Source organism: Columba livia, chromosome 20 (genome assembly GCF_036013475.1).
Source record: "Columba livia isolate bColLiv1 breed racing homer chromosome 20, bColLiv1.pat.W.v2, whole genome shotgun sequence".
In the NCBI taxonomy this organism is placed as follows: Eukaryota; Metazoa; Chordata; class Aves; order Columbiformes; family Columbidae; genus Columba; species Columba livia.
In genome coordinates this window covers 6522265-6548072 of record NC_088621.1, presented here as the reverse complement: position 1 = coordinate 6548072, position 25808 = coordinate 6522265, and the positions used below count along the sequence as shown (strand labels likewise).

The 25808-nt window shown below is 43.9% G+C and overlaps 1 protein-coding gene across 17 annotated transcripts in view; it reads left to right on the top strand.

Moving 5' to 3' along the window:
- The window catches only part of CUX1 (cut like homeobox 1), a 263714-nt gene that overhangs the window by 102085 nt on the left and 135821 nt on the right, over positions 1-25808 (top strand). For all 17 annotated transcript variants that reach the window (XM_065037091.1, XM_065037092.1, XM_065037085.1 and 14 more), the window contains exons 3-4: positions 891-938; positions 14685-14763. In XM_065037091.1, coding sequence (XP_064893163.1) covers positions 891-938; positions 14685-14763 — 127 coding nt within the window. The remainder of the gene's footprint in view (positions 1-890; positions 939-14684; positions 14764-25808) is intronic.

Below are 25808 nucleotides of genomic sequence, written 5' to 3'. Positions count from 1 at the left end.
GTTCCTTCAGGAAAATCAGGTCAAATCTGGGGCTGAGGGTGGTTTGGTGAGTGGTTTCATGTCCAATATGGTGCTGACTCTAGATGTAAAAGTAAATACATTGGAAAAGAAAAAATAGGAGCCCAGCGTCTTGGCTGTGCATGAATAATACAGTGACCTCTGCAGAGTTACAGGATTTTACTCTTCAGGCATGCGTAGAATGGGAATTCTGAGAATTTCTAGGTGAATTAGACCCAAACCAGCTTAAAAGTGGAACCACTGAGAATTTTATGCAAGATAGGTACACCTTTGTTGTCCTAAGTTCCCTTGGTTGCTAAGTAAAAATGTGCTATAAACTTTGAGAGTGGTTCTGTGGGTAGTGTCCTAATGAATCTTCTAGCACTAAGCGTGGTGTAATTCTGCAGAAGAAACCTTGAGTCAGAGCACTCTTGAGAAAAGAGTAAATAAAACAGACCTTTCGGAAAATGGCAACGCTTTTAGTTGAAATGATGGTCCAGAGTAATCCTTCTAAACCTCTGCCTTCCATTTGTGGGAATTTCTGCGGCGTAAGTTCAGAGGTGTAGCTGCTGTTTAGGCAGATAGAGGCATTTACCTCTAATCACATTAGTGTTTCAGCTGAATTATGAGATTGAAAGCATTCAGTGCTTGCCCAACATCACTACAGTTTTGTTAATTAATACTGTTTGCAACAGATACAGGTATATGTCAATCTGGAAACGCAGACTCGTTCAAAATGAATTCCAGGCTTATTTTTATTTTAAGCAAATCTCCCATAAAATGCCATCAGGATTAAAGTAGCGTTTCAGAACTGAAAATAGCATTAGGAAAAACTTGACAATGGCTTGGCCTTTCCCGTTTTTCTGATGAAATGTCTTGCTTGTGTCTTCCAGGACCTGCGCAAACAGGTAGCTCCGTTACTGAAGAGTTTCCAGGGAGAGGTAAGAGCTCGTCCTTCTCGTGCCGCTTTCAGTATCGCTTCACGTGTATTTATACTTTCCGTGCACATTTGCACGTGTAACTTTCCGTGCTCAATACGAGCACGTGTATAAACTATTTCCTCGCAGAATTGTGAGTGTATTTCCCTCCCGTGCTTCCACATAAGCACGTGTAATATTCCGTGCACATTTGCATGTGTATTAACCCTCGCAGGATTGCGAGTGTATTATAAATTTACCCTCGCAGGATTGCAAGTGTACACTTTCCGTACTCACTACGAGTACGTGTATCCCTTTGAAATAACCCCACACCATGTTCAGGCAGGTGTGGACTCTCCCCGGACTCAGGGACGGCTCCGGCATTGTTTTGGTGAAGCCATGTGTATGCGCACTGTGGAACTCCTGAATTATTAGTTGCTGCCCCTTAATAATTTTCCTCAAGTGATACCTGAACCTGTATTTAAGTCACTTTTGGAGTGCTAAAACCCTGTTTCTCACCGGTTTAATAGAAGTTGTTTTGGACCCTGTTGTCCCTTAAATGAACCTCGGGGTGCCTCCGTGACACCAGGGTACGTGTGCGATACGCTGGATTCGCGCCGGACGAGTTAAACCGGTCAAATCACTCTGTGCTCAGCGTCCCCTTGCAGCGACTCAGCTCTGCCTCCGCGGTTCCAACGCCTAATGACTGCAGTATAATGCACGCGTGCAAAAATAGGAAGATGCTACAAATAGCTTTCGCTGTAAACCTTTTCAGCTGCAAAACTTTGTGTTCTAGAGGGCTCGACGGAAAACCTTAAGTTGGCAGGTGTTTGGAAACCCAACAGAAAGTGTTAACAGCTCTGGCTCTTTGATTTCTCTTCACACCGCTCCGCTAAGAACCACACGGCAAGAGCGATCACAAGTTGAAAAGCCAACTGTTGTTGTTTTGAAGAATTTCTGTAGCAAAAGGCAGCTGGTCCAATTACAGGATGTTACGTTTTAGCTGTGGCTGTAGCTCATCTCAGGTGAGAGCTTGGGCAAGATGGGAGCTGTTGTTCTGAGTTTGTATTTCTCCTCATAAAGATCAGTGCCTGCGCGGGGTGGTAGATGCAGGTTTAGCTCTCCCTCTGTTACGTGTTGTAGAGCTCTCCTCTTGAAGCCGGCTGTGTTAAAGCAGCAAAACGCTTTTGTGCTTTCTCAATCTATAGGTTGTTGGCTGATTTTATGCTGTTGCAGTTCACATCAGAGCACAGAGAAATTCGGGAATTTGTTTTCAGGAGTCTGCACAGGGAATTAAGTGCACAATTCCCATTATCTGTAGTGAGGGCTGCATTTCTGATTCCTTGTACATCCCGCTAAATATGTATCCCAAACAGGCAATAATTCCTCATGTTAAAAGCAGTACGATATTCTTTATTTTACAACTCAATTTCCCAAGTATTGCTAGAAATAAACAAATAGACAGGACAGCTTTGTCCTTGATATATCTAACAGTAATTTGTGAGAACAAAGAATGACTTGTGCGAGCCTGTTTGCCAGTGGAGATTTACACTTTACGATTGCTCCGAGTGCATTGCAGTGCTCTTAAAACCTCTTCACTTCAGTTTCAAGCTTGCAGTGCACTGACTGAAAAGTGTCTGTGTGCTTTCAGCACTGTTTTTTAGTGAAGGGAATGACTGAGGATCCAGTAAGAATCATAAATCCAAATTGGGCTGCACTGGAGGAAGATTCTCCCATTAGATCTCGGCTGTTGGAGAGGGGTCACTGTTGCCTCGGTGCAGCTCACACACACTCCTCTAGTTTTTCTTCACTAATGTATAAGTGAAGTTTATGTTGGTGTCAGTTCAACCTCACGGATGACAAGAGTAGTTGTTTGTTGGCAGAAATCCCCTTTTGCGTAAATGAAGCACAAACACATCACAAGGTTGTGGTGCTGAATCTCTTAGCCAGTGATTCCAGTCTCCCTAATCTGGGCCGGATTTTAGAAGCCTAAAAAACCCTGACCTAATCATAACTGCCTATATAGATGCAGAACGTTAAACTGCAAATTGTGATACTTGATTATATGGGTAATTACTGTATCTTGCTTTGGAGACAAATCAAACTAAGACAAACCAAGAATTATTAGCCTGTTCTGTTAAGTTATATTTTATTGTTCGCTATGTAGTTTTGGTCTCTGTTTATTGTTAAGACTGACTTTATGATCACAAGGTGAATGTTCCAGGTGGCTCAGGAACAAGCCGTGTTAAGCGTTATAGGCTTTTCTGCATTTTGCATCCACAGCGAGCAATATAACCCCTGAGCTCCATAGGATTATTCCACACGGGCAGGACTGGTCCCTGTTGGGTGACACCCGCTGTCCCGGGATGGGTGGCAGAGGGACCTTGTGGTCACACAGTGTTTGGGATGTGAGCAGGAGGAGGAACAGGAATGATCTGCTCCTAAGAGATTCCCCACTTCTACTACACAGGCCCAGACTGGGATATTTTTTAAAATAACAATAACAGGAGTAAGTAAATAAAGCAGAGAAGCAGTGAAAAGAGATGTTTTCCTGCTTTCCACGGGTGTTGCCTTGGGACTGGCTCCCCACCTGCGTTGCTGGCAGAGTTCTGTGCCAGGTGGGTTCGCTGCTCCTGCCGGGGAGAGGCCGGGAGAGCAAAGCCAAGGCCGAGGAGTGCGGCTGTGCCAGCTGAGCCTGACTTAAACTGCCCTTGAACTGCGCCCTGGGTGAGCCTGACGTGACTTGGAGAGAGGTGAACTGCGGCTCGCATGTTGAGTGTCCTCCCGAGCACGCTTTGCGGGACGGCTGCTTGTAAACCTGCGGCTGGTTCCCTTTTGCAATAAATCCACAGGTCGCTTCAGCCAGTTTTTCTCTGCAGTTTGAGCATGGATGTTGATACTTTCCCTCCCCTTCCCATTGTATAATATGAATTTATAAATAAACCCTCCAAACTAGAACATTCCATATTCCACGGATATTTATCTTGTTCATTCAGATGAAAACTGTTCCGGTTATCAAATATGAGGTTTCCATTACTAGTTGGAAATAACTTTTTTTGTATAGATCTCGGTGCTTTAAGAAACTGGATTTTTTATGACAGTTAAAAGCATTATGAAATGGAATTTAGCATGCTACAAATTTTAAAATGCATTCCCAGTTCAATGTTGAGACCCTGTTCATTCATCACTGTGGTATAATTTTATTATGGTACCTTTTCCTTACTTAGGGTTTTAATGGATATTTGAATGCAGGTTGTTTCGGTTGTTTGGTTCTTTGTTATAAACGAGCAGAACGTTGTGTCTGATTCAAAGATGCTGGTATTGCTCTTTTGATTTTTGTGGGTAGCTTCCCAACTCTCCGGGAAGATTTAAGGTCTGGATGCTGTGAAGATGCTATTGTGAGCAAGACAGTTAGAACTCACTCATTTAGGACGTGTGAAATTCCTGGGTTTTTCAATATTAAATCTATTTTTTTTGTTTGTGTTGCTTACCATTGACCTGACGATGCAAGTTATTAATGGTTTCCTTACCATATGCTGGGCTACATACACGACAGAATCAGCAAAGGCTAAAGAGCTTTATCATTCAACAATAAAGCGATTGTATATCATCTGCAAGTTGGCAAGGAATTCCTTCAAGCAACCACCTAAATAAGCTGTGTTCCAGGTAGATTGTTGTGCATGGCCATGTTTACAGCACTGGAAGGATATTTGTGCGTTAAATATTTAAAAAAAAAGTTATGTTCTTGGGCTATATTAATTTACAGAACTATACAGTTGTGGTATGGAAATCTAATGTTGGAATCCGTATTTGTGAAGTCAGCAAATAGGTATTTTAAGGCTGGGGAAGGATTTCCTGAGGTCATTAGCATTCTTTTCATGTGGTATAACAGTCCTGTCCAACCATAATGCAATAATCCCTCATTTGGAGAACCTGGAAGGCACGTACTCCAAAACAACACACTGGACTTTCTTTCTGCGAAAACTGGTTCTCGTATTCTTCTCGCAAAGCGCGTACTTTAGCGGTATTGCCATTCCAATGAGACCGTTCTGGCTCCCCGCTTAGCTGAATTGCTCTTTAAGCTATTAAATTGGTCAGCAGAGTAATTTAATAATGTTCCATATGCAGACAACAGAAGCGGGAGCTCAGTTCGTTGTGCTGGAACTGCTAATGGTGCCTTTGAAGACGCGCTCCAATAACGTGTGTGCCTAAACACCTTTAGACCTACTTTTCCTTCTGCATTTTGAAGGAGTATTCCTGAGCCGATACTATTTTTTTTATAATCCCCTTTAATTTCCTTACGTTAAATTTACAAACCTAATTAATACAATTTCTTTCCTGCAGGTTCACTCCATGATGGCTCAATTAGAGTAGCAGCAGAACTGCGGTTCGATATTCAGGCCAGCTTCATAATTGAAAACACATTTTCCTCTCAAAAGCTGCAGCTGGTTTGGTTCTGCTCATGCAGAAAAGGATATAACCTTGCATAACATAGGAAATGAACGGTTGAGAGAGAAGCCAAATTCAATTTCAGTCAGATATTTTGAGGATAAGTCCGTGATCTATGGAAGCAAGGGAATGAAAAGTGTGTGTATGTGGAAAGCAGCGTATTCAGCACTCTATTAATCACGGCTGGCCTGGGTGCTGTTGCGTTAGCGCTGATTCTAGTACAGAGGCTGGAGAGCAGCCAAGCACTCCAGAAGTTAACCTCTTAAAGACCCTGGGCTGCTTTCTGTTGAATAAATGTAATTTTGTGGTCAGAAATAAATGCTTGTGATGTAGCAGGAGCTTTGAAAACAACAGCGTGGCAAAGCTATTACAAATTGCTCCGTGTTGGGGAAGTCAACAGCATACATCAAAATTCGGGGCCCGCGCCGTGCTGATTTAGGCCCAGAGCTTTCCTGCTTTTCAACGAAAGTCCCATTAAACCACGCCGCGTAACAAAATGGAGCAAATCTAATATTTTTCGAGGGTAATTGTTTTCTTTTAACGTCCACCCTATGGGGTGTGGGCGGTGGGTCATTTCCTTTGTGTAACGGGAGCGCGGGGCCGGGTTTGCGCTTCGCCTCCCTTCTGTTTCCCCGCGCCGGTGGGTTCGGGGGGGCGCACAGCGTGGTTTGGGGTGGCAGCAGCTCAGCAGTGTTTCATTTCCTTGTTTACACAAGTGTGTAAACGATTATTTATTTATTTTTGGCTGGCTTGATTGCAGTTTAAACAACATCTTTCCTGAGGAAGGTGATTTAAATATACTTCAGCATCTCAGGGGCAGACGTGTTCTCCCTGATGAGCGTGTCGCGGCTCCGAGAGAGGAGACGCTGAACTCTGGGCTGATGGCCAGGGATGTAGAAACTCTCAGATACAGCCAGAGCCTCTCCTATAGGTATCTCTCCTTCTATATTGATACCTTCCTGGACAAACCTCTGCTATTGAGATAATGGGCAAGATCCCAAATGCAACATCCACCACCAAAATCAAGCAGTAGGCACTGTGCCCCTTTCTGAAGCTCTTCCAGGTTCACCCTGTGTGCGGGCAAGTTCTACTGAGATCGCAGTTACTACCAGGGTAACTTTGAGGAGGATCAGCCCCAAATCCTTTTATTTTTATATAACTGACAAAGTGCTGAAGTTTCTGTTGGCAGCTGGTGGGCTGTCTATATTAAGGCCGCTATGCCGCTGCCACGCGTTTGGGTGAAATGCTCGCAGTGCTGGGAAGCTATTTATGCAAAATTCAGACAGGCAGCACTGTTTGAGTTCACAGTGTCAGGAGGAGCTTCTCATCCTTTTCAAGAAAGAGAGCTTGAAGTGTACTGGAAGGAACGGGGACGGGAGGGCTGTGCCAGGCGCCGAATTCTGCCCAGTGCCATTGTAACCCAGTCCCTGTTTCTCCAAATATGGAATTATTCCTGTATTTATTACAAAATTACTATGAGGCTCTATACAAGCCGGTGTCTGGTTTAGTTTTGCGGTAAGGGAAAAGCAAGAAGGTAAGCTCAGTGTAAAATATTAGCAGAAGCTTACATTTTGGTATTTATGGGCAGGTGGATTTTGCACAAGGCAGTTAATGAGTCATTCCTGGAAGAATTCTTTTGCCCTCATTTTTGAAACACACACATTTGGTTCATCCATAAGGGAGAAGAGCCATCACGGGTTCCAGGTCAGCATTCATAGAGGCAGGAGGAGAAGCTGTTCTTTCAGTTTTGGGGGATCTACACATCCCCTGTTTGGAGATCGTATTTTTCTTACTTCCTACTATGTCTTTTTCCTTTTTTGTGTGTTACAAAAATTAGTGACTGGCCCATACAGACCGAGGAGGGAGGCTGGGGTGCAAAGTACAGAATTACAAGGGTAGATAATTATTCATGCCCATGAGGTGTCCCAGCCAAACTGGGCACCCCAAGTGTAGTTTAACGTGTGGGTCTTACACCTTTCAAACGCTCAGGTACAGCACGATTTGACCCATCACGAACACCCACGCAACTGATAACTAATCAGAGGAAAACTTTGCAATTTACTACATTTCTGCAGCATTTTTGCTGCTTGTCCATTGATCCTGGAGTCAGCCTTGCCACAGTTACGTACCTTTGACACTAGAAAACTCTGCGAGGTTTAAATGATGTGTTAGAGGGGCTTGGATGCTGGTGTTATCTTGGTTGTTTGGGGGTGTCCTTTACCCTTCATGGGCAGCACCGAGCTTCCACGTAGCAATGTCCTTATTTCCAGGGCCAGGCTTTCCCTTTAGTTTGTTTTACTTAAGCATGAACAATACCAAAGCCTCCAGTAAAATTCTGCTACCTCATTACATTACGCTGTATAATGTAAACTAATATATATATTGACAAAGTTAATACAGTTTTGTGCTATAAAGACTGTTTGATAGGATACTTATGGAAGGGATTTTTTGTAACATTTGGCACTGTGACCGTCCTTTTGCTACGCACATCTGGACGCTCCGGTCTCATGCTATACAAGTGTCCTTGTCCCAGCCCTGGTTACCCACCTCGTCCCTCGTTCTGATGCACATGCACAGGATGAGTCAGCTCAGTTTGCTGGCATGATGGAAAATTAACTCTCCCTCTCCTCCCTTGCTTAGTTTTCCATTGAGCAGTGAACTGAATTACGCTACAACGACACAATCGCCGGATCTGGTGCAAGAGAAGCCGGAGCCCGAGGCAGGAGCAGAGCTGCTCCCTTCAGTGCCTGCCCCACGGATGGATTTGGAGTCGCGTGAGAGCAGGAGCCAAGAAACGCGGCTCTGAAACGCAGGGAGGTGTGAGGAGGGAGACACGGGTTACCGAAGGATCCGGGACAGGTTCAGCAATGAGAGCGGACACGCTGTGGCCGTGGTCTGAGGGCAGGGCGGCAAAGAGTAAAAGCCGTTTAAACAAAGGCGCCATTCTGCTGTCAGTGTCTTGAGGCACGCGTTGGACTGGGCTGTTGGACTGGGAAGGAAGGTCAAAGATTGGAAAAGAAGCTGTCCTGTGAGAACAAGGGAGCTGGGCTTTCCACAGGGGGTGGCAGCGGTGTTTGTTTGGGAAAATCAGGATTTATCTGGGCATGAAGGGAAAAAGTTTTGAGGGTTCAAGGTGTAGAGAAGCAGAATTGAAAATAATAAGCTAAGTCTACCCTGTTTTTCTCAGAGGTTCACGTATTGTCTCAGCAGTGTTGCAAAGTGCGTGTTTACTCCTGCAAACCTGCGTGTGGTTGGACTCCATGATCCTGAGGGTCTGTTCCAACCGGACTGATTCTATGAGTCCCTCTTAAAGCTCTTTCTTAACTTGAGCTTAAACCCACACGCTGGGGAGGCTCTTCCCAAGCTCTCCCCTTGGCGCACCTATGCACGGCACACAGATTGGTATTGTCCCCCCTGTGAAGTCCTTATTTTTGTCAAAGAATTTATAGCGCAGCTAAAATACACACCATACGCTTTAAGCACCTGCCAAGGAGTCATTTTGCTTAAAAAATCTCTTAATTGGAGCGAAGAAAAAAATAGGGTTTTTTACTTTTTCTGTTGTCAGCTGCAAAGGAAATTAACTGGGATGATGAGCTATGTATTTTTATTAATGTTACATTTTTCTTTATTAATATAGGTGTCTGTTAGTACTAGGAAAGGGAAATCAAGCCAGCTGCACACACACCCCGTCTGTGTTGCAGAGCAGTTGTGGGCACCACCTTAGCAATTGATGGACTTATATATGAAAGAACAGCCAAGCTCTATTGTAATGGCTTCAAAGAAAGACTGATGCCATTCCATAGCATTAATAACGCTTGCTATAACCACCACTCCAAGGCAGCTATTCAAGAATATAGCACAGCTTAAAATAATGGTGCGTTAATGAGTTGTTATCACGCTCTTCCCTTGGTTTGATATGTTTCTTACAATTCTTAATGACATTTCAGGAGGAAAAGTCTTTGAAGACTAATGGAAAAACTTTCTGATGCAAAACAATACGATAAAAGATGCATAAAGGAGCTTTGCAAATGAAGAGGGATGGGTGTCTTGTTAAGGCATCTATTTATTAAAAATCACAACAGGAAAATAACTTCTGTTCTAAGTTGGTATGTTAGTTTCCAGATCTGGATGCAGGACAGTAAAAGATGTATCTCTGGTGTTGAGGTGGCTGATGAGAGTGAGAATTACAGGTGAAGAGCAATGAGGATAAGTAGGAGAGTTAGTACTGCAGAATTCCTGTTTAGCGTAGTTCTGTGCACGCTGTGTGTGAGACCCTGGATGCGCAGTTAATTGCACTGCAAGTAAATGACCGATAGGTCAGTAATGCCGTGCAGGCACAGAAAGCAATGGGCTCCCTTCGCTCAGGAGTTGTCTTTGGGATGCCGAGTTGTCTAAAAACAAAAGAAAAACACAGCAGTGCTTAATGATGCAAGTCGATGTGTCAGGAGCAGCACAGCCATGTGCCGCTCTCATGGTCTGCAAATGTGTTAATGTGCTGATATCTGTAAGTTCAGAGAACTGAAGTGTGGATGCAGAATGAGCCGGCATCTGGCAGTTCCAGCTTCCTTGCGAAGAGCTTTATCTGACTGTTTGATCTTTCAATGCAGGAACACAGTTGTGCAGCCTCCTGTCTGACGGCAGCCCATGAGACAGGGCCGCTTGTGCCAACCTCCGTACAGAGCCCTGGTGACTTGTAGGGCAGTATTCGTGAGACTTCACTGCTGAAATTTCTTAGTACGTAAAGAGCGATAGATTCCAAAATAAAGCCACAGACTTTGCTTTTATCTTTTTGGACCTGACTGGACGTAGCTGAAACAGAAAGGGGCAACGTTGAGGTAAAACTGCATTCAGCATCTTCCCTCACGCAGGTTGCCAGACTTACGGTGCTCACCTAAATACGGGGATAAAACTGCTGATTTGATTGATGATATTTTGATTTTAGCCAGGTGTCGTAGATATTAGGCTCTGACCAAGCATTTTGAAAATAGGGTGTCTGTTCTACTGGGGTAGCATGCCAGCTATATCATAGAATGGTGGAATGTCCTGGGTTGGAAGGACCCGCAAGGCTCATCGAGTCCAACTCCTGTCCCCGCACAGGACACCCCACAGGTCACCCCGTGTGTCTGAGGACCTTGTCCAGTCTCTTCTTGAACACTGTCAGGTTGGGGCCGTGACACCTCCCTGGGGAGCCTGTTCAGTGTTCACCTCTGGGTGAAGAACCTTTTCCTCGTGTCCACTGACCCTCCCCTGGCACATCTGCCATTCCCTCTGGTTCTGTCACTGGTCACTAAAGAGAAGAATATCGGGCAACCAGCTGTCATTCCAGCAGCGGGGAATGGGAGCAGATCAAGGAGGTCTTGATGGGCACGTTGCAGAGAGATCACGCTGGAGGGGAAGGGCGCCATTCATCCTCCAGGATGAAGCTGGTACCCCAGACAACTCATGAGAAGCACTTGATGTAGAAGAATAAGGCGGCTGAAGGGAGGGCTGCTTCACACCGCTTCTCACTGCGGCTCCCTCCATAGAGCTCCGGTGATATTTTAAAGATGAAAAGCGTGCTAGGGAGGGAGGATTCCTGGTGTCTCATTGCTGTTATCTCAGTATAGCGCCAGCGGTATTATCAAGACAAATAGAATGCCAGAACTTAAAAGTGAACATATGTTTATGGGGGTGGTGGGGGCTACAGAGGTCACTGCTGTTTCTTTCTAGTCAGAGAAGACATAATGGGGCCTGGTTTAGATAAATTAAGATTTGGAGCTAGGCTTATGTCAAGACTACACTGGTGTAATTATAAGTTGACTTCTTTCAGGGTCCGTGAAGTTTTGAGAGTCAAATCAAAATGTTGAGCAAGAGTTTTATAACGTAGTACAACTGGTTTAATGTGAGCTGATTGCAGCTCATCCTCGTTGGCTTAAGAACCAATTTTACTGTGACTTGAAAAATTTTCAGTGAACTTCCAAATACGTAACTTCCATGTCATTTCAGTGCTCTGTTTTCTCTGGTTCTGGACTTCATTTACATTTTGCTATTTTTGATGTCTTTTTCATCCCATATTTCCTTCTTCCCTTATGCAGCTGGAATCTGGCCTGCTGAATTGCTTTTTAATTCCAGTTAAAGTTGTCATGCTGCTTTTCCTGTATTTTAAGATATAAAATAGTTGTGGTGCTCATTTTTAAATAGAACTTTAAACCAGACAGATTTATTTTTTTAATTATTATTATTTTTTCTTTTAAGCCCAACTGAAAGATAAAACAGTCTTTCTGCCTGGTGAGATTGTTTGGAATTTGGGTTCTGAATTTAGGGGGAAAAAAGGTGTGAAAGTTCCAGTGATTTACAAACTGCTTCTGTCAGAAAGTCTCTGATGTCCTTAGACGTTTCAGTTCTGTTTTATACTTCAATCACTATAAGGAGTGAATAAACCATAGTTTTTGTAACGCTTAGGGAGAATATAAGTACAAATGCCATTTATTAAAATGTGAAAAAATTGTAATAGGAAAACAAATCCCTCCTGTTATTGCACAGAATTGCAAGCATTTTAAACCCTTTGGTTTTCATGAAAGAGGCAAATTAATATTTCAAAATACAGTGCAGAATCCGTTCTGTAATGCTAATTGTCTTTAATAACAGTAATTCAGATTTGGCTGTACTCTGCTGAGCAGCAGCGAGAGAACATCGTGTGTGGGAACGCCGAAGTCCAACAGTCGAACATATGGTTACCGTGGCCTTCCCGGTCTGTCCATGTACCCATGGAGCATCTCACCCATGGCCGCCTCCTCTTTCTCGCCCCTTAAAGCCCCGTCGCATCCTTCCCAGCCCCGATTTACACCACCCAGCGCCTCTCCGGCGGTTTGTTCCATATTCTGATTTCAAATACTTGGCGTGTGAAAAAAGAATCCTAACTGAATTGCTCATGTTCTCGTTCCCTAATGAGCATCAGTCCATCTGTGATTGCTCGAATTCCAATTAATAAACGGGTTATTCGCAATCATCAATCCCTTGCTCCCCAGCACGTCATATGCCCTGCGAGATTCCAGTGCCTTTCGTAGCCTTTCTTGGCGAGCTCTAAACAAGTACAAACAGCATTTCTTGAGAATCTGTATCTGCTCTCCACATCCTCTGTCATTTTGGGCTTTTGCTGCTTGTTTATCATCTTTCCAACACCTTTTTTTTAAAAAATTAGAATAATTTGTGATAAGGTCAGGTTTCAGTTAAGCTACAGCTCCACCAAGCTACATAAATTAATCCAAATTTTGCAGGGGGATGGAAGCAAAATAAAACTTTGGTTTGCTTCTCTAAATACAGCCTTATATTGTGTTAAAGCAACTTGTCTCTTTCCAGTCTCTCACCGGCTCTCTCAAGATTTCATCTCTGCTGCCAGATGCCGTGCAGATGCTTTTGGTGTCCTTATTCCCTCCTTGACCCCCCCTCCAGCCTTTGCTTGGTTTATACATTCTGCATTGTGCAATTTCTACAACTGTCCTTGTCCTTTGCTTTTCTGGCCTTAATCCTCTCCACAACGATCTCTACAAGTCACTTACCAGCCATCAGACTAATCTATACACGTCGCATCCGACTCCCACCATTATTTTAATCATCTACACTGTAGGCTTTTAATTTTTTTTTCCTTTTTCTTTCCCAAAATCCTTTGCAAAGTCGTTTCTGTACGAAGTAAACACAAGTGGCACCAGCGCTGACCCTCCTGCTTATCTCCATCCTCCCCGGCCGCTTCCTCCCCTGCCACCCTGCGCTTCCTCTGCCCGCAGCAACCCCCCCGGCCCAGAAAATATCAGATACTTTCCTGAAATACACTGAACTGTGGCCATTGTTTCTGCCTTATCTACCGAATCAATAATGAAAGAATTCAAGGACGTTTTTCAGACAGGACCTTCCTTTTTTTAGTACATGTTGACGTGCGCACCTTTAAATGGTTTTATAATATTAACCGCTTTTCAGATACACTGAAGAATTGACACAGGCCTTTGTAGTTCTGGAGATCACAGAATCACAGAATGAACTGGGTTGGAAAAGACCTCAGAGATCATCCAGTCCAGCCCTTGGTCCAACTCCAGTCCATTGACTAGATCATGGCACTAAGTGCCATGTCCAATCTCAGTTTCAAAACCTCCAGGGCCGGTGAGTCCAGCACCTCCCTGGGCAGCCATTCCAATGCCTGACCACTCTATCTGCAAAGAATTGCTTTCTAATATCCAGCCTAAATTTCCCCTGGCAGAGTTGAAGCCCATGCCCCCTTGTCCTATTGCTGACTGCCTGGGAGAAGAGACCAATCCCCACCTGGCTAGAACTGCCCTTCAGGTAGTTCTAGAGAGTGCTGAGCTCAGCTCTAAGCCTCCTCTTCTCCAGACTAAACAAGCCCAGCTCCCTCAGCCTCTCCCATAGCTCTTGTGTTCAGGTCCCTTCCCCAGTCTTGTTACTCTTCTCTGGACCCGCTCCAGCACTTCAATCTCTTTCCTGAACTGAGGGGCCCAGAACTGAACACATTAGGAAAATACATGTTTACCCCAAAAAAGCCACTGTGGATATGTATTTTATTCTCAGACTCGTAAAGCTGCCTTTCCTTGTAAAATGACGTTTTAGATGAAAATACAGATTTAGGGGAAAATAACAGATTGTGTGAGGTAGTGTTTTCCCTCACCTGGGCAGACAGTTTCTTAGATTACAATAATGTTGTGTGTATTACAAACTAGGAAGAGAAGTTGGTCAGAGGAGCTTGGCTTGAGCTCATGAGTGTGAGGCGGGATGGGCCACATGGGCCTGTACCGGATCTTCATTAGAAATCTTATTTGCATGTAGGAGATTCACAGTTGTTTAGTGGTAGGTATCACAGTGTGCCCAACAAGTACATCTTTTCATCCTCTTATAGGCATAGTGGAAATAACAGAAAAATACGTTTTCCACAATAAAGGCAAAGCGTGACATCAGGAGTGCGCCTGGTTCCCCATTGTTGGGTTGGAACTTCTGAGTGGGGAAGGAAAACAGTTGTTGAGGAGAGAAGCTGTCTGGCAAATACCCTGCTTTTTATAAAGATTTAAAGTAAAGAATCACAATAGACAGCAGTGTTCATAAAAATATTGATGCTTGCTATTGTGCTGAAATGGGTCTTTAAATTATATTCAGTATAAATGTACCAGAAATACTCTGACAAGGCTGCTTCTATAGGAGCTGTACACGGGAGACTCGGGTTCCTCTTTTTATGTCTTAACTAGTTTTATAAGAAATCTATTCATTTATTTTTAGAGCTCCAAGTGTAAGAGCTGTATTGGAACAAGTCTAAAAGGCTTCTTTTCTTATCACCCCTTCTAGATTGACGCATTGGGTAAAAGAAGCAAAGAAGCAGAGGCAGCCTTCTTGAATGTTTATAAGAGATTAATTGATGTTCCAGGTAAGCAAATTATCTCCTTATTTTGTAAAACAGATGTTTTATGTTTGTGTGAATGCTGCTGGGCATTTTTTCTATCTTTAGATAACGTAAATATGAGCAATGGTTTTATTCTGAAACCGATACGCTCCAGTATTGTTTCTAATAGAAAGAACTATAACTGAGGCGTGTTTCATGACTTCTCTTAAAACCATTCATTGCATTTGCATTTTAATGTTTGTGTGAATCATTTTATATTGTGACAATATTGTGTGATTTTCAGTCATTTGTTTATTAGAGGGTTCAGACGTTTTTGACAAAAAAGGATTCATCTTGAAGCTTCATCAGAAGCAGCAATATTTGTATTTCTAAAGGAGAGGAACAAAATTTCATACCTTCTGAAAGACACGAAGCCTTACTGAAAAGTAAATCAACACCACATTTCTGTTTAGTGTAATTCTGAACATAAATTTTATTCAAAAGCCTCGAATTTATCTGAGTCCAAGTCTCCACTTCCAAACCTTGGCCTGAGCTGCTGGCATGTGACAGTGTGTGTGCATGATCTTATACTTTTATAAAATGTTGACATTATATATCTCTCTGTATTCAAAATACTTTAAAAAAGGTTTGACGTATAATGAATATTTGAACAGCAGAGTCAGACCGAAGCCTTATGGAGAAGTCGAGACCTATATCCCACCTGTGAGAGACATTGTCAGTAATTCCTTGTAGGAGAAAGAATTTTCTCCTTTCCTTCATTTGCAAAAGCAAAATTTACACTCCTTCCTCCACACTGCACAGTCTGTCTTGTCCAGCCCTCACAGAATCCCAGAATGTCAGGGATTGGAAGGGACCTGGAAAGCTCATCCAGTGCAATCCCCCCATGGAGCAGGAACACCCAGATGAGGTTACACAGGAAGGTGTCCAGGCGGGTTGGAATGTCTGCACAGAAGGAGACTCCACAACCTCCCTGGGCAGCCTGGGCCAGGCTCTGCCACCCTCAGTGAGAAGAAGTTTCTTCTCAAATTTAAGTGAAACCTTTTGAGTGCCAGTTTGTACCCATTACCCCTTGTCCTATCATTGGTTGTCACCCAGAAGAGCCTGGCTCCATCCTCCTGACACTCAACCTTTAGATATCTGTAAACATTAATGAGGTCACCCCTCAGTCTCCTCTTGTCCAGCTCCAGAGCCCCAGCTCCCTCAGCCTTTCCTCATAAGGGAGATGCTCCACTCCCTTAGTCAGCCTTCCCCTGCACATGCCTTATGTTGTGTGTCAGAGGAATATTTTTTTGATTTCCTTACTACATGTAGAAATCTCAGCCGGTCCAGGCTGTGCGATGGAGCCCGTGTCATCAGCAGCATCTCCGGGTTTGGTCCCGCACTGTATGGCAGCCGGAGGGGCACCCAGGCACACGGGTGCTGCTCAAAGCAAACTGCAGGTTGCAAGGAGAAGTGCGGCCGGTGTCCCGTGGCCGTGCAGGCGTCGCAGATCCTCACCGTGCTCAGCACAGACTGCACAGAGACAGAAAACAGCAACTGGGAATGTGCGGCGCTGGTCACGACGCGGGAGGGCTGAGTTCGGCGTGTGCTCTTAGGGGCTTGCTTCATTTATTGGTTTTTTAATTTCCTTCCCATCGTGTGTAGTCTTTTATGGCGGGTATGCATCCACGGAGGGCTTTCCTTTCAAAAAGACCATCAGTATTCATTTATCGCTTGTGTTACTTTGCCTCTGTGTGGCTTTACATATCTTTTGACCTGTCCGTTTGGAATGTCAAATATTTAGGTATACTTGTAGCTCCCAAACCCTGCTATGTTTTCTTTTCGGTGTGAGAAGGGAACGATGATGTTTAGAGAAAGCTATGACTGGAATGCTGTGGAGTGGTTATTTAGCATTAAGCATCACTGTTCCATGACAAGGGTGCAATTTTATCAGACTTTCAATATCCTTTATAGGACCATAGAATAATTGTAGCTGGAGTCTAATTCCCGGCAGCCAATTTTATGGTTCTTCAGGAAAGCGTGTATTCCTCTCCTCAGTAATAACGCGCACACTTTATATAATTAAAAAGGGCTTCTATTTTAATTTTACTATAAAATGATCTGTATTGAAACTCCAGCTCCGATGCTTTATGGATTCAGCCAAGTCTAATGATTTTCTTTCCTGACTTGAGCAGAGTTCTCGCTCAGGCTCACCAGGACGGAATTCGTGGGAAGGGTGCTATTCTACTTGTAAATTTTCCTATGTACATCAGGGATTTTCTGTTTAAAAGATAAAACAGACCTTCCCATATCTCTCTCCAGCTTTATGATACTGGTAGAATAGCATTATCAGTGGATTGTGCTGCAAAATTTATCCTTCCTAAAGGAAAGCACACGTCAAGGAAAACATTTTGCTTTATGTACGTTTATACAGCTGTTATTCTCACTTAGATCATCACGCTGAACATTTTTAATTAATGGAATTAATTTTCTTATTTAATTGCCTTATTTTCAGTATGCAGTAGAGAGCTAGAGAAAAGTGAACGTTGCCACATGAATTGCACTAATCAACAAGGTTGTCACAACTTACCTTAAAAAATAATGTGAATATGTTTGTGTGGAAGTAAAGGAAGGTTGGGTGTGTATTGAAGCAGCTTCATCTGTACAAGATTCTCTCTGGTTTTATAAAATCAGTGTATTCTGTTAGCACCCTTGGCTTTTAGGCTCTTAATCTTACAAGCACTCGATGAGAAATTGGAGCCCTGTTGTGTTTGGAGGAGCAGGGTCGCCTTGCAGAAGCATTATATTCATAATAGTGTTTTTCTAAAGATTTAAAAGAAAAAAATATTAAGCATTAAAAATACTAAAAATTAAATATTTTTCTTTTAAAAAGGAACCGCATTCACTTCATTGTAATTTTCAAGTATAAATTAAAATGTGGAGACCTGGTGTGAATGCCAGATGAGAGTATCCAGAGAAACGGGTGAAACGGTTTCACTTTGTGCTGTGTCTTTATTACAGCGCAGTTAGTGCGCAATGCCACAGGTGGATTTGTAGGCAAAAAATCAACAATTCTGCCTTTAAATAGAAAATCTGCAATCCCGATCTGGCAGCACCTAAGCCAGGTTTGAGTTCAGGGGCTGTTTTCCTATAAAAGCCGCTCGTGTATGTTCTGCGATGCCGAGCTGGGCTCCGCAGGGGGACCCGAAAAGTACCCGAAAGCTGCTTTTCCAGGTGAAATTCGGATACAATTTGGGTGCCGGGCTGTGCGTGCTGCTTTTCCGCCTCGGGGCTGGTGTTGTGCGTGGGTTACACCCCGTACGAGCAGAACAGGCAAACATCTTGTGCTTTTGCAGCATGTACGTGTTTGTGAACCGGGGGGTTGGCGCCAAGGGTTTGCTTTCAGTTTGCTGCGAACTCTGCAGCCTTCTGGGCTTGAACCGTAGATGGTGTTGCTTTCTGCTGCATGGGGATTTTCTCATCACGAAGCTAAATGACTCTTAGGGTGTAAAAAGGTATGTGTGTGCGTTTTTATTGGAGACTTCGCAGGTCTCTGTTGTGAGCGGATTTGCTCTAAGTTCACTATATAATGTGCATGATGTGTTTTGTAGCTCAGAGCACCCATCATCTAAGCGAAGTATAAAATAACAGGATAAAAAGAAGAATTTTTTTAATGTGCCCTGTCAAAACAATTAAAAGCAATAACAATGAAAGATGGCTGAAGTGGAAATTTTCTCTTTCCCTTAGTCCTTGCCGTCACAAATTACACAGTGGCCGCGGGGCTGTGTCTTACTCGGGGCTTGAAGGAGGAACAGGCCAGTTCCCTGGGCTTTCCACATACCCATCATTACACGTAGTAGTTTTGTTTAGAAATAATCACAGTTCAGCCTTGCAAAATTCAACCCGGCCCGCATAGAGCGTCCTTTATCCAGGGGATGATTTAGCTGAGGAAACACAAACTTCTTTTAAAACAAGCGATCAGTGAAGCACAAAATGAGCGTTAGGGCATCACTTCTAAAGGCAGAAATCAAAATTTGTTTCTCTCGCATAAAAAGAGCTTCATTCCTTCACTCCGCGGCGTCTGATTATTTACAGCTTAGCAACACTCTCCAGACCTGTATTGCTCTTCGTGCTAAGAGAAGGCTTTGATTTAAAGTGTATTTGATTGATGTTCTGAGGTTAAAGGTCATAGAAGAGAAAAACAGGCTTGATTTTTATTTTTTTCAGAATAATTATCTGCTGCTTATATTGGAGGCGATAAATGCGCTGGAAGTTGTTGCGTTCATGTACGTTCGGTGACGTGTTTGGATTTTTCTGTAGAGCGTAATGTTAAGCAGAAAGCGGGAAGGTTAATGGCAGCAGAAAGTCAGTGTGGGGTTTTACATACCCGGCTGACCCTGAAGCCGCACAATGTGCTGCAATAGCACACCCAACCTTTTGCGCCAGTAAAAAACTGGTTTAATGTAAACTTAGGGGAGATGTAAAGAGAGGAGAAGCAAAAGAGCTTCACTCCGAGGGACTGTGTTAAGCAAATCCCAAACTAGAATACTAAAAGCGTAGTTTGAACAAGTCAATGCTCAGAGCACTCTTCATTGGACTGATTGTTAACTGTTCAGCAAAGCTCTTGTCTAAAGAGCAAGATTGGGTTGTACTATACCCTGAGTTTGTGGTACGTCAAGACTGATCGGCAGAGAGTATTTTTGATACCGTTACAGTCTGAAAAATGTTAAGCAGTTCTTATTTTTTTAATAATATGTGTCGAAATGGTCACTCCTTCCCACGTAAAATATATTTGAATGAAATTGAGGATGGCCACATAAAACGAAAAGGCTTATATTTTTGCTGTGCCTAACTTTACAAGGGAAATAATACTCTTAACATGTGCCTTTTCTTAACCTTCGAGGGAAAATCAAACACTACTCAAATTTGGTGAGTAGACTGAGGAGGAAAAGGACGCAAAATAAACTTGCTCATGGACAACACAAGTAGCACAGGCACCCCCTGGAATGAAGCAGCAGGGGATCCTTCCAAACACATTTGAAAATCTGATAAAATTAAGCAGAAAATGGAGCATAGTTCATACTGGAGTGAAAAGCCATAAACCCCTGTGGCTGCAGGTAGCGGTTTAGTTTGTGACTGTATCCCACCTGAAGACAAAATCCCTTCAGACCCTTCACCTTCAGACCAGGTGAAAATCTGGAGCTGCATAAACATATGAAAAATGCCCCCGAGAGGGGATTTTGAGCAGTGTTTTGGTAGTTTTTGGTAGGGCCAGTGCTGCTCCTGTTTTATTTTCCAGCGTGGTCTGAATCGCCGGGGATGCTGCTCCAGCCTTCGGGTCGTCCCGCGCTGGGAAATGTACAAGTAGCTCATAGTCACTTTATTCTCCTTCCCTCCGGGGTTTGAATTCAGAAACACAGCATAAAATACAAATTTGGATCTGTACCGGATGAGCGCACGCTGGTAGGGCATACTGTTAGCATCACATAGTTATTACATAGTTATTTTCAGATGAAGTCCTGGCCAATTCGCATCTTCACTATTCATTCATTTATCCTTGTGTTCTGCAACCGATGTCAAAATAACTAAAAATAGCTCCGTTACCTGAATATGCGTCTTGAAATTGGGCTTGTCTGATCACATGCTTTCTTTTATTTCGTTTTTTTTTCTCGTTGAATTAATAATTGGCTAAATTCCTCTGTAAAAGCTAGAATAAATATTCGGATGAAGAAATATCCCTAAAGCATACACTTTAAAAATTTATTGTGTGGTTGTCAAGCCCTATTTTGCTTGGTAGGCTGGAGGCGCGGGAGGAAGAGGGGAAGGATGATGATGAATAGAAGATCGGGGGAAGGATGCGATGAATAGAAGCAGGAGGAACATGCTGTATAAGAGCAGATACCCCTGCGGGCGCTGGTGCCGTCCACCTGGAGCTGGGAACACAGCACCATTCCAAAGCTGTTGCTTCAGGGGGTAAAGTTAGAGCAGCATCGCGTGTTCGGAGCAAAAGAGGCAGATTGGGGATGCGATGGGGAGTACTGGACCTTCTGGGCTGCAGGAATGCGGACTGGAATTAGGATAAAGCCTGGTTTTCGGAGGGTTTAGTGTTAAGCCTGTTCAGAAGCTTTTAGGAGAAAGAATGATTGTGGCAGAAATGCTTTCAAACATAGTGGATGGTTCTTTTTATAATCTCCAAGTAGGAGAAATGAAAGTTTAGAGTACAAGTGATTTTGTGTAAGTGTCCTGCGCCTTGCGCTGAGCTCAGTGTGCCAGCAGTAAATTCCAATGTCTTCAGCCGTTACTAGAATATTAACCATCAAACCGGAACGTTTTCAGTTATAGTGGCTTCTCTTCTAACTCATTAGGTTATTTCTCAGCTGGCATATTGTAGTGTTATAAAATACTGGATCGCCTATTATGCATACCCCACTTTTAATATTAAAAACTTTTCTGAGGATTTATTCTGGTAATTCCTTTGAAAATACAGGGAGCTCCAATGCAATTCATTAGGGAGTCAGTCATTTACTCTGCCATATATGACTTTTTTGGATACGAGTGTATCTCATAATCTGGGGCAGGGCCACAGCATCTTTCGGCAGGAGCCGTTCTAGAATCGGTAGATAAACAAAGGGTGTTTAATAACCCGAGAGATGTTAAGAAGCGCGTTCTGGCGAAGGGATCTATATGATCGTGGTCAAACTGGCTATATACCATCTCACATCATTTCGCTTAACCCCGCAAGCGTTGCAGAGGCTGCCACGGGGAAGTTCAGTTGTGATTAATGGGGAGGAAAGGCGCCGCTGTGCTGCGACTCCCCCGTCCCCGCGCGGAGGGGTCGCGTCGGGATGGCTTCGCCGCTTTACAGCTCTCGCAGGTCGGCGGAATTTGGAATTCTGCTTTTTCGAGGAAAATGAGAGTCCCTCACCCTCTGGTGGGCACTTTGAACTCCCCGGTTCAGCCCTTACAAAATGCTCTGGCAGCGGGAGGGTGGGGAGAACGCTGTAAAAAAGCGGTAAAAGAGATCCCAGTCCTGTGGGACGGGGGAGTAAGAAAAATACGTATAATTCTTGATTGAAGGAAGAACCTTTTCATGTTTTTTATGAAGTGAGGAGTTGGAGAGATGATGAGCTTTGTTTCAAACGGAATTACGGCTATAACTCTTCTGTCCCTGGGCTACCGGAGTCATGGGGGAAAAGGAGGAAAGCGATCACTTATTCCGTGAAATCTTTGTCTCAGTCTCTCTAGGCAATTTCAATTTACCCCTGAAATTTCTGGGGGATAATTAATGAATTAATTAAGTATGCTGTGAGGTGTTTGAATATTCAAAAGCTACAATGTAATTATTATTTTTTCTAAAACACATTTTCAGGTTATTTTCAGATACGCAGCCTCCCCAGAAAGCACTTAGTGCATCGAAAGCTAATAGAGCTTCTTGCTGCCTGCGAAGCGGAGCCTGTTCTCCAAAAGGAACGTTTCAGTGCGAGGAGCAGCCGCAGGGCTGAGCAGCAATGCCTTTAGAGTCAAAAACTTACTCTACTTCATGGCAAAAGCACCGTGACGTAGACCTGAACTTTTAGCTTTTTTAAAAAGTTAAATGACGTTAATAAAATTGCGTTAAGGTTTGGGTTTTTTTCCCCCTGTCCCTTATTATTTTGTGTGGGCATTTCTCGTGAGCGGTGCTTAAGAAAGCTTAGCTTCCAATATAGTTTAGGCAACCGAAATACCGTCTTGTTGAAAGAAACGCGTTGCCTTCAAGGGATTATTTTTAGATCCAAACCTTAGGAAACACATTTTCAGTGATATGAAATATTAATTGCCCCTGTAGTTCTGGCACTGTTTCATAACTTGCTTTCTTAACGTTTCCAGTGTTACAGGCCTGTAACAAAGAGGGAGGAGGGGATTTAGAAAAAAGTCCTTTGTTTCGGAAAAGTCTCCTCAGGAGCTCCGTTTTAAGATACCACATGAACACATTTTGCAATTAAGCAGAAAAACAAGCCCGCTGGCCCCGGGCAGGGAAGAACCAGGCGCCGTACGCCTCTGCAGCACCTGACGTATTTATAAGCGGCAAAGAGTGACTGGAAAGGGTTTGGTTGCGGTGGTTTTGGGGTCGTTGGAGCAGCCCCTTCTCACCTCGCAGCATCTGCAGCCGCCGCACCGCGGGGCAGCTCCCGATCCGGCCCGCGCGATCCAGGCCGCGCTTTGCCGCTCGCTCTGCCCCGCCGCGCAGCCCGGGCCGGGGCCGCTCCCGCCGGGACCCGGCACCGGGAACACCCGGAACGCGGCACCGGGGACACCCGGAACGCGGCAGAGGGCACCGACCCCGCTGTCCAGCGGCACCTCCCAGCTGCGGTGTGCCGGGCGCTTTCCTTAGGGAAACTTCCCGGTGAGCAGCGCTCCGCAGCGGTGTGCTTCACAAATAATATATATATATATATATATATGTACGCGGGGAGAGGGGGTAATTGGTCACAGCACTCTGTAAATTGTACATTTAAACGATGACATAGTTTTTCCACTTCATTTGGCAAATTTTCCTCCCGCAGCCCGTCCCTCCATCAGTCCCCGCGGAGGGGCTGACGGGTTCGCACGGCAACGGGAGGAATTTGGGGCTGTCCAGGACGCGGCTTCTCGCCCCTCACAACAAAACCAGCCACGGCCAGGGGGTTTTAAACATTAACTTTGCAGAGCGAGCTCATTTTCCTTGAGCTGAGGTGGGCTCCTTCCCCCCTCTTCTTAAATAACGAGGGTGGTCCCAGCATACTCTATATCGAGACAGCTTTTCATCAGTTGCTCATCAGCATGCTAATTGCCGTATGACTAATTATGCCCTGAATTCCAGTTGATTTTCTTAATGAGACAGCTGGGTTAATTATGTAATCGTATGATTACATTAGCCTAGAGTGCCCTGGCGAAAAGTAAGGCGGGCAGGAGCGTGATGTCATGGCAGGACCGCGCACAAGGGGGGACATTCATCCCCAGGAATGACGGGAGGGCAGCGGTACCCACACTGCTCTTTGTGTAAACACTTAGATTGAATTATTAAGATCTGTGCCTTTTTTTCTTTCCCCCAGCTCACAGAATGAGGGGGGGGGAACGGGGTTTTATAAATGAAACTCACTTTGGAAATTCAGCTGGCCATCGATAGTCCTGTTCGACCTCCTTGGTTGCGGTTGGTGTGAGCAGCGCGGGGTCGCGGGTGCCGAGGTGCTGCCTCTGGCTCTTCATGTAACGCGCTCTTTGGGCAAGACCCATCTTTGCAGTCCTTTAAAAATTGTTCCTAAAATATGTAGTTTGCATGCACACGCAGGAGCAAAAAATAAAGAAATAAATAGGTTATTTTGTGCTGCTCTTCAAAAAAGATTTATCATCAGGGCATGTGTGTGGTGTGAGTATAGTCCGAGAGGTGTTGCTGCGGCTGCACTCGCTTGTTTGATGTGAAGCATTAACTGCTATAAAGATGATGTTACGTTTGTGACATTAATGTTTTTCACGTCTGTGTTTATTGAGACGTGTCCATCGCCTCCAGGAGGACAGAAGCTCATCTGAGGGCCCGTGTGGGGTGTCCCGGGGGGGAGCGCAGGGACGTGTCCCGGGAGCTGCTGGGGAAACGGCACCAAAAGGGCCATTTGTTGGGAAGCAAAGGCAGGAACGGGCTTTGCAGATACTGGTTTTAAAGTCTGGCAGTTGTTATTTCTCATATGGGAGTGTATAGAAAGTCTTACCTAAGGTTGGATCCGGACACAAACACGGGATGCCAGGGGCTTCTTTGTGTGCGTAGTTTGCAACAGGTGGGTTAGGAAAGTAGAACAGAATGGGAAACAACAGAAAAAAAGTGTACTAAATTTAGTATAAAAGTAGACATCTCAATTTACTCTTGAGCAATAACGGTCTTGCTAAACACCTTTTAAAGCTCTGAATGGGCAGATTCCTTTTACCAGTTTCCTCATTTCTTATTTCTCTTGTGCCTAGCAGGGATTCTGAGACTTTGCAAGGCAGAGGAGACTCAGACCAAGAGGAGATTTGTGATGAGGTTTCCTCATTTAAGTGTGAAGTGAGATAATTCTTCTCTTCCATGGATGGCAGAAAAGGCATTTTTGCTTTGCCTCTCCCCATAGCCAGTACCACTTGATTTATTTGTTTTATTTTCTTTAAGTGCGTATGCCCATTGTTTGTGTAATGAATTGAAAGTTTTGGTCCATTGCTTGTTTAAAAATTCAGTGACCTCCTGTTAAATGACATGAAACACACTTTGTAAGTCGGGTTAATATAAAAAGTATGCTTTTCCATACATGCATGTGTTGGGAAAAGGAGAGTATTTTCATTTCTTTTTAAATCCGCGCCACTCAGGTAGGAAAAAAGTTGCTCGTGTTGTAAGGTTTATACTTGTTTCACATTAATTGGTGTTTATAAATACTTCAGAAATCTTGGGGTTTTAGGTTTTTTGAGGTTAAGGAGCATGTCGGGGCTTGCCGTGAGAAACGAAGTATTTGTCTCTCTGCCCAACATGTCTTGGTCATTTTATTATCATGCAATGGTTAGTTTTCTTTAATGCCATTTATAAATGAAGTCGAAGAGGTGCTTCAACCATGGGGGTTTTTTGCATGTCCTTAAGCAGTTTTTAGTGGCTGGAGGCCGTTAGTCCTTCAAACAGGCTATGGCAGAGTTTGAAGTTCAGTGCACAGAGACTGTTTTTACATTTTGTTTGTTCTGCCACTGTTTTGCTACTTGAACATTAACCTTTAATAGAGCTAAATTAAATATACATGTCCTGATGAATAATTATGAGATTGTAAGCATTTTCATTTTGTACATAAAGCTTCTCAGGGATTGCAAATTTGACTAAAGGTTTAGTCATTATTCACTTCATAATGCCCGTGTTATTTTTGTCTTTTAATTCTTTACTGATTTCAATGTAAAAAGCCCGGAGTGTTTGGAGCAGAATACCTCTTGTGAGTGTCCCAGCGTTTTCCAGTGGGTGTGTTAATATGAAGAGGGAGAAGCGCACCCGCAGTTTTGTAAAGTTCGATTCTTTCATTGTGGCTTTTTAACCCAATTTTGTAGAAGCTGAAGATCCCTGCCTGATGCGTTTT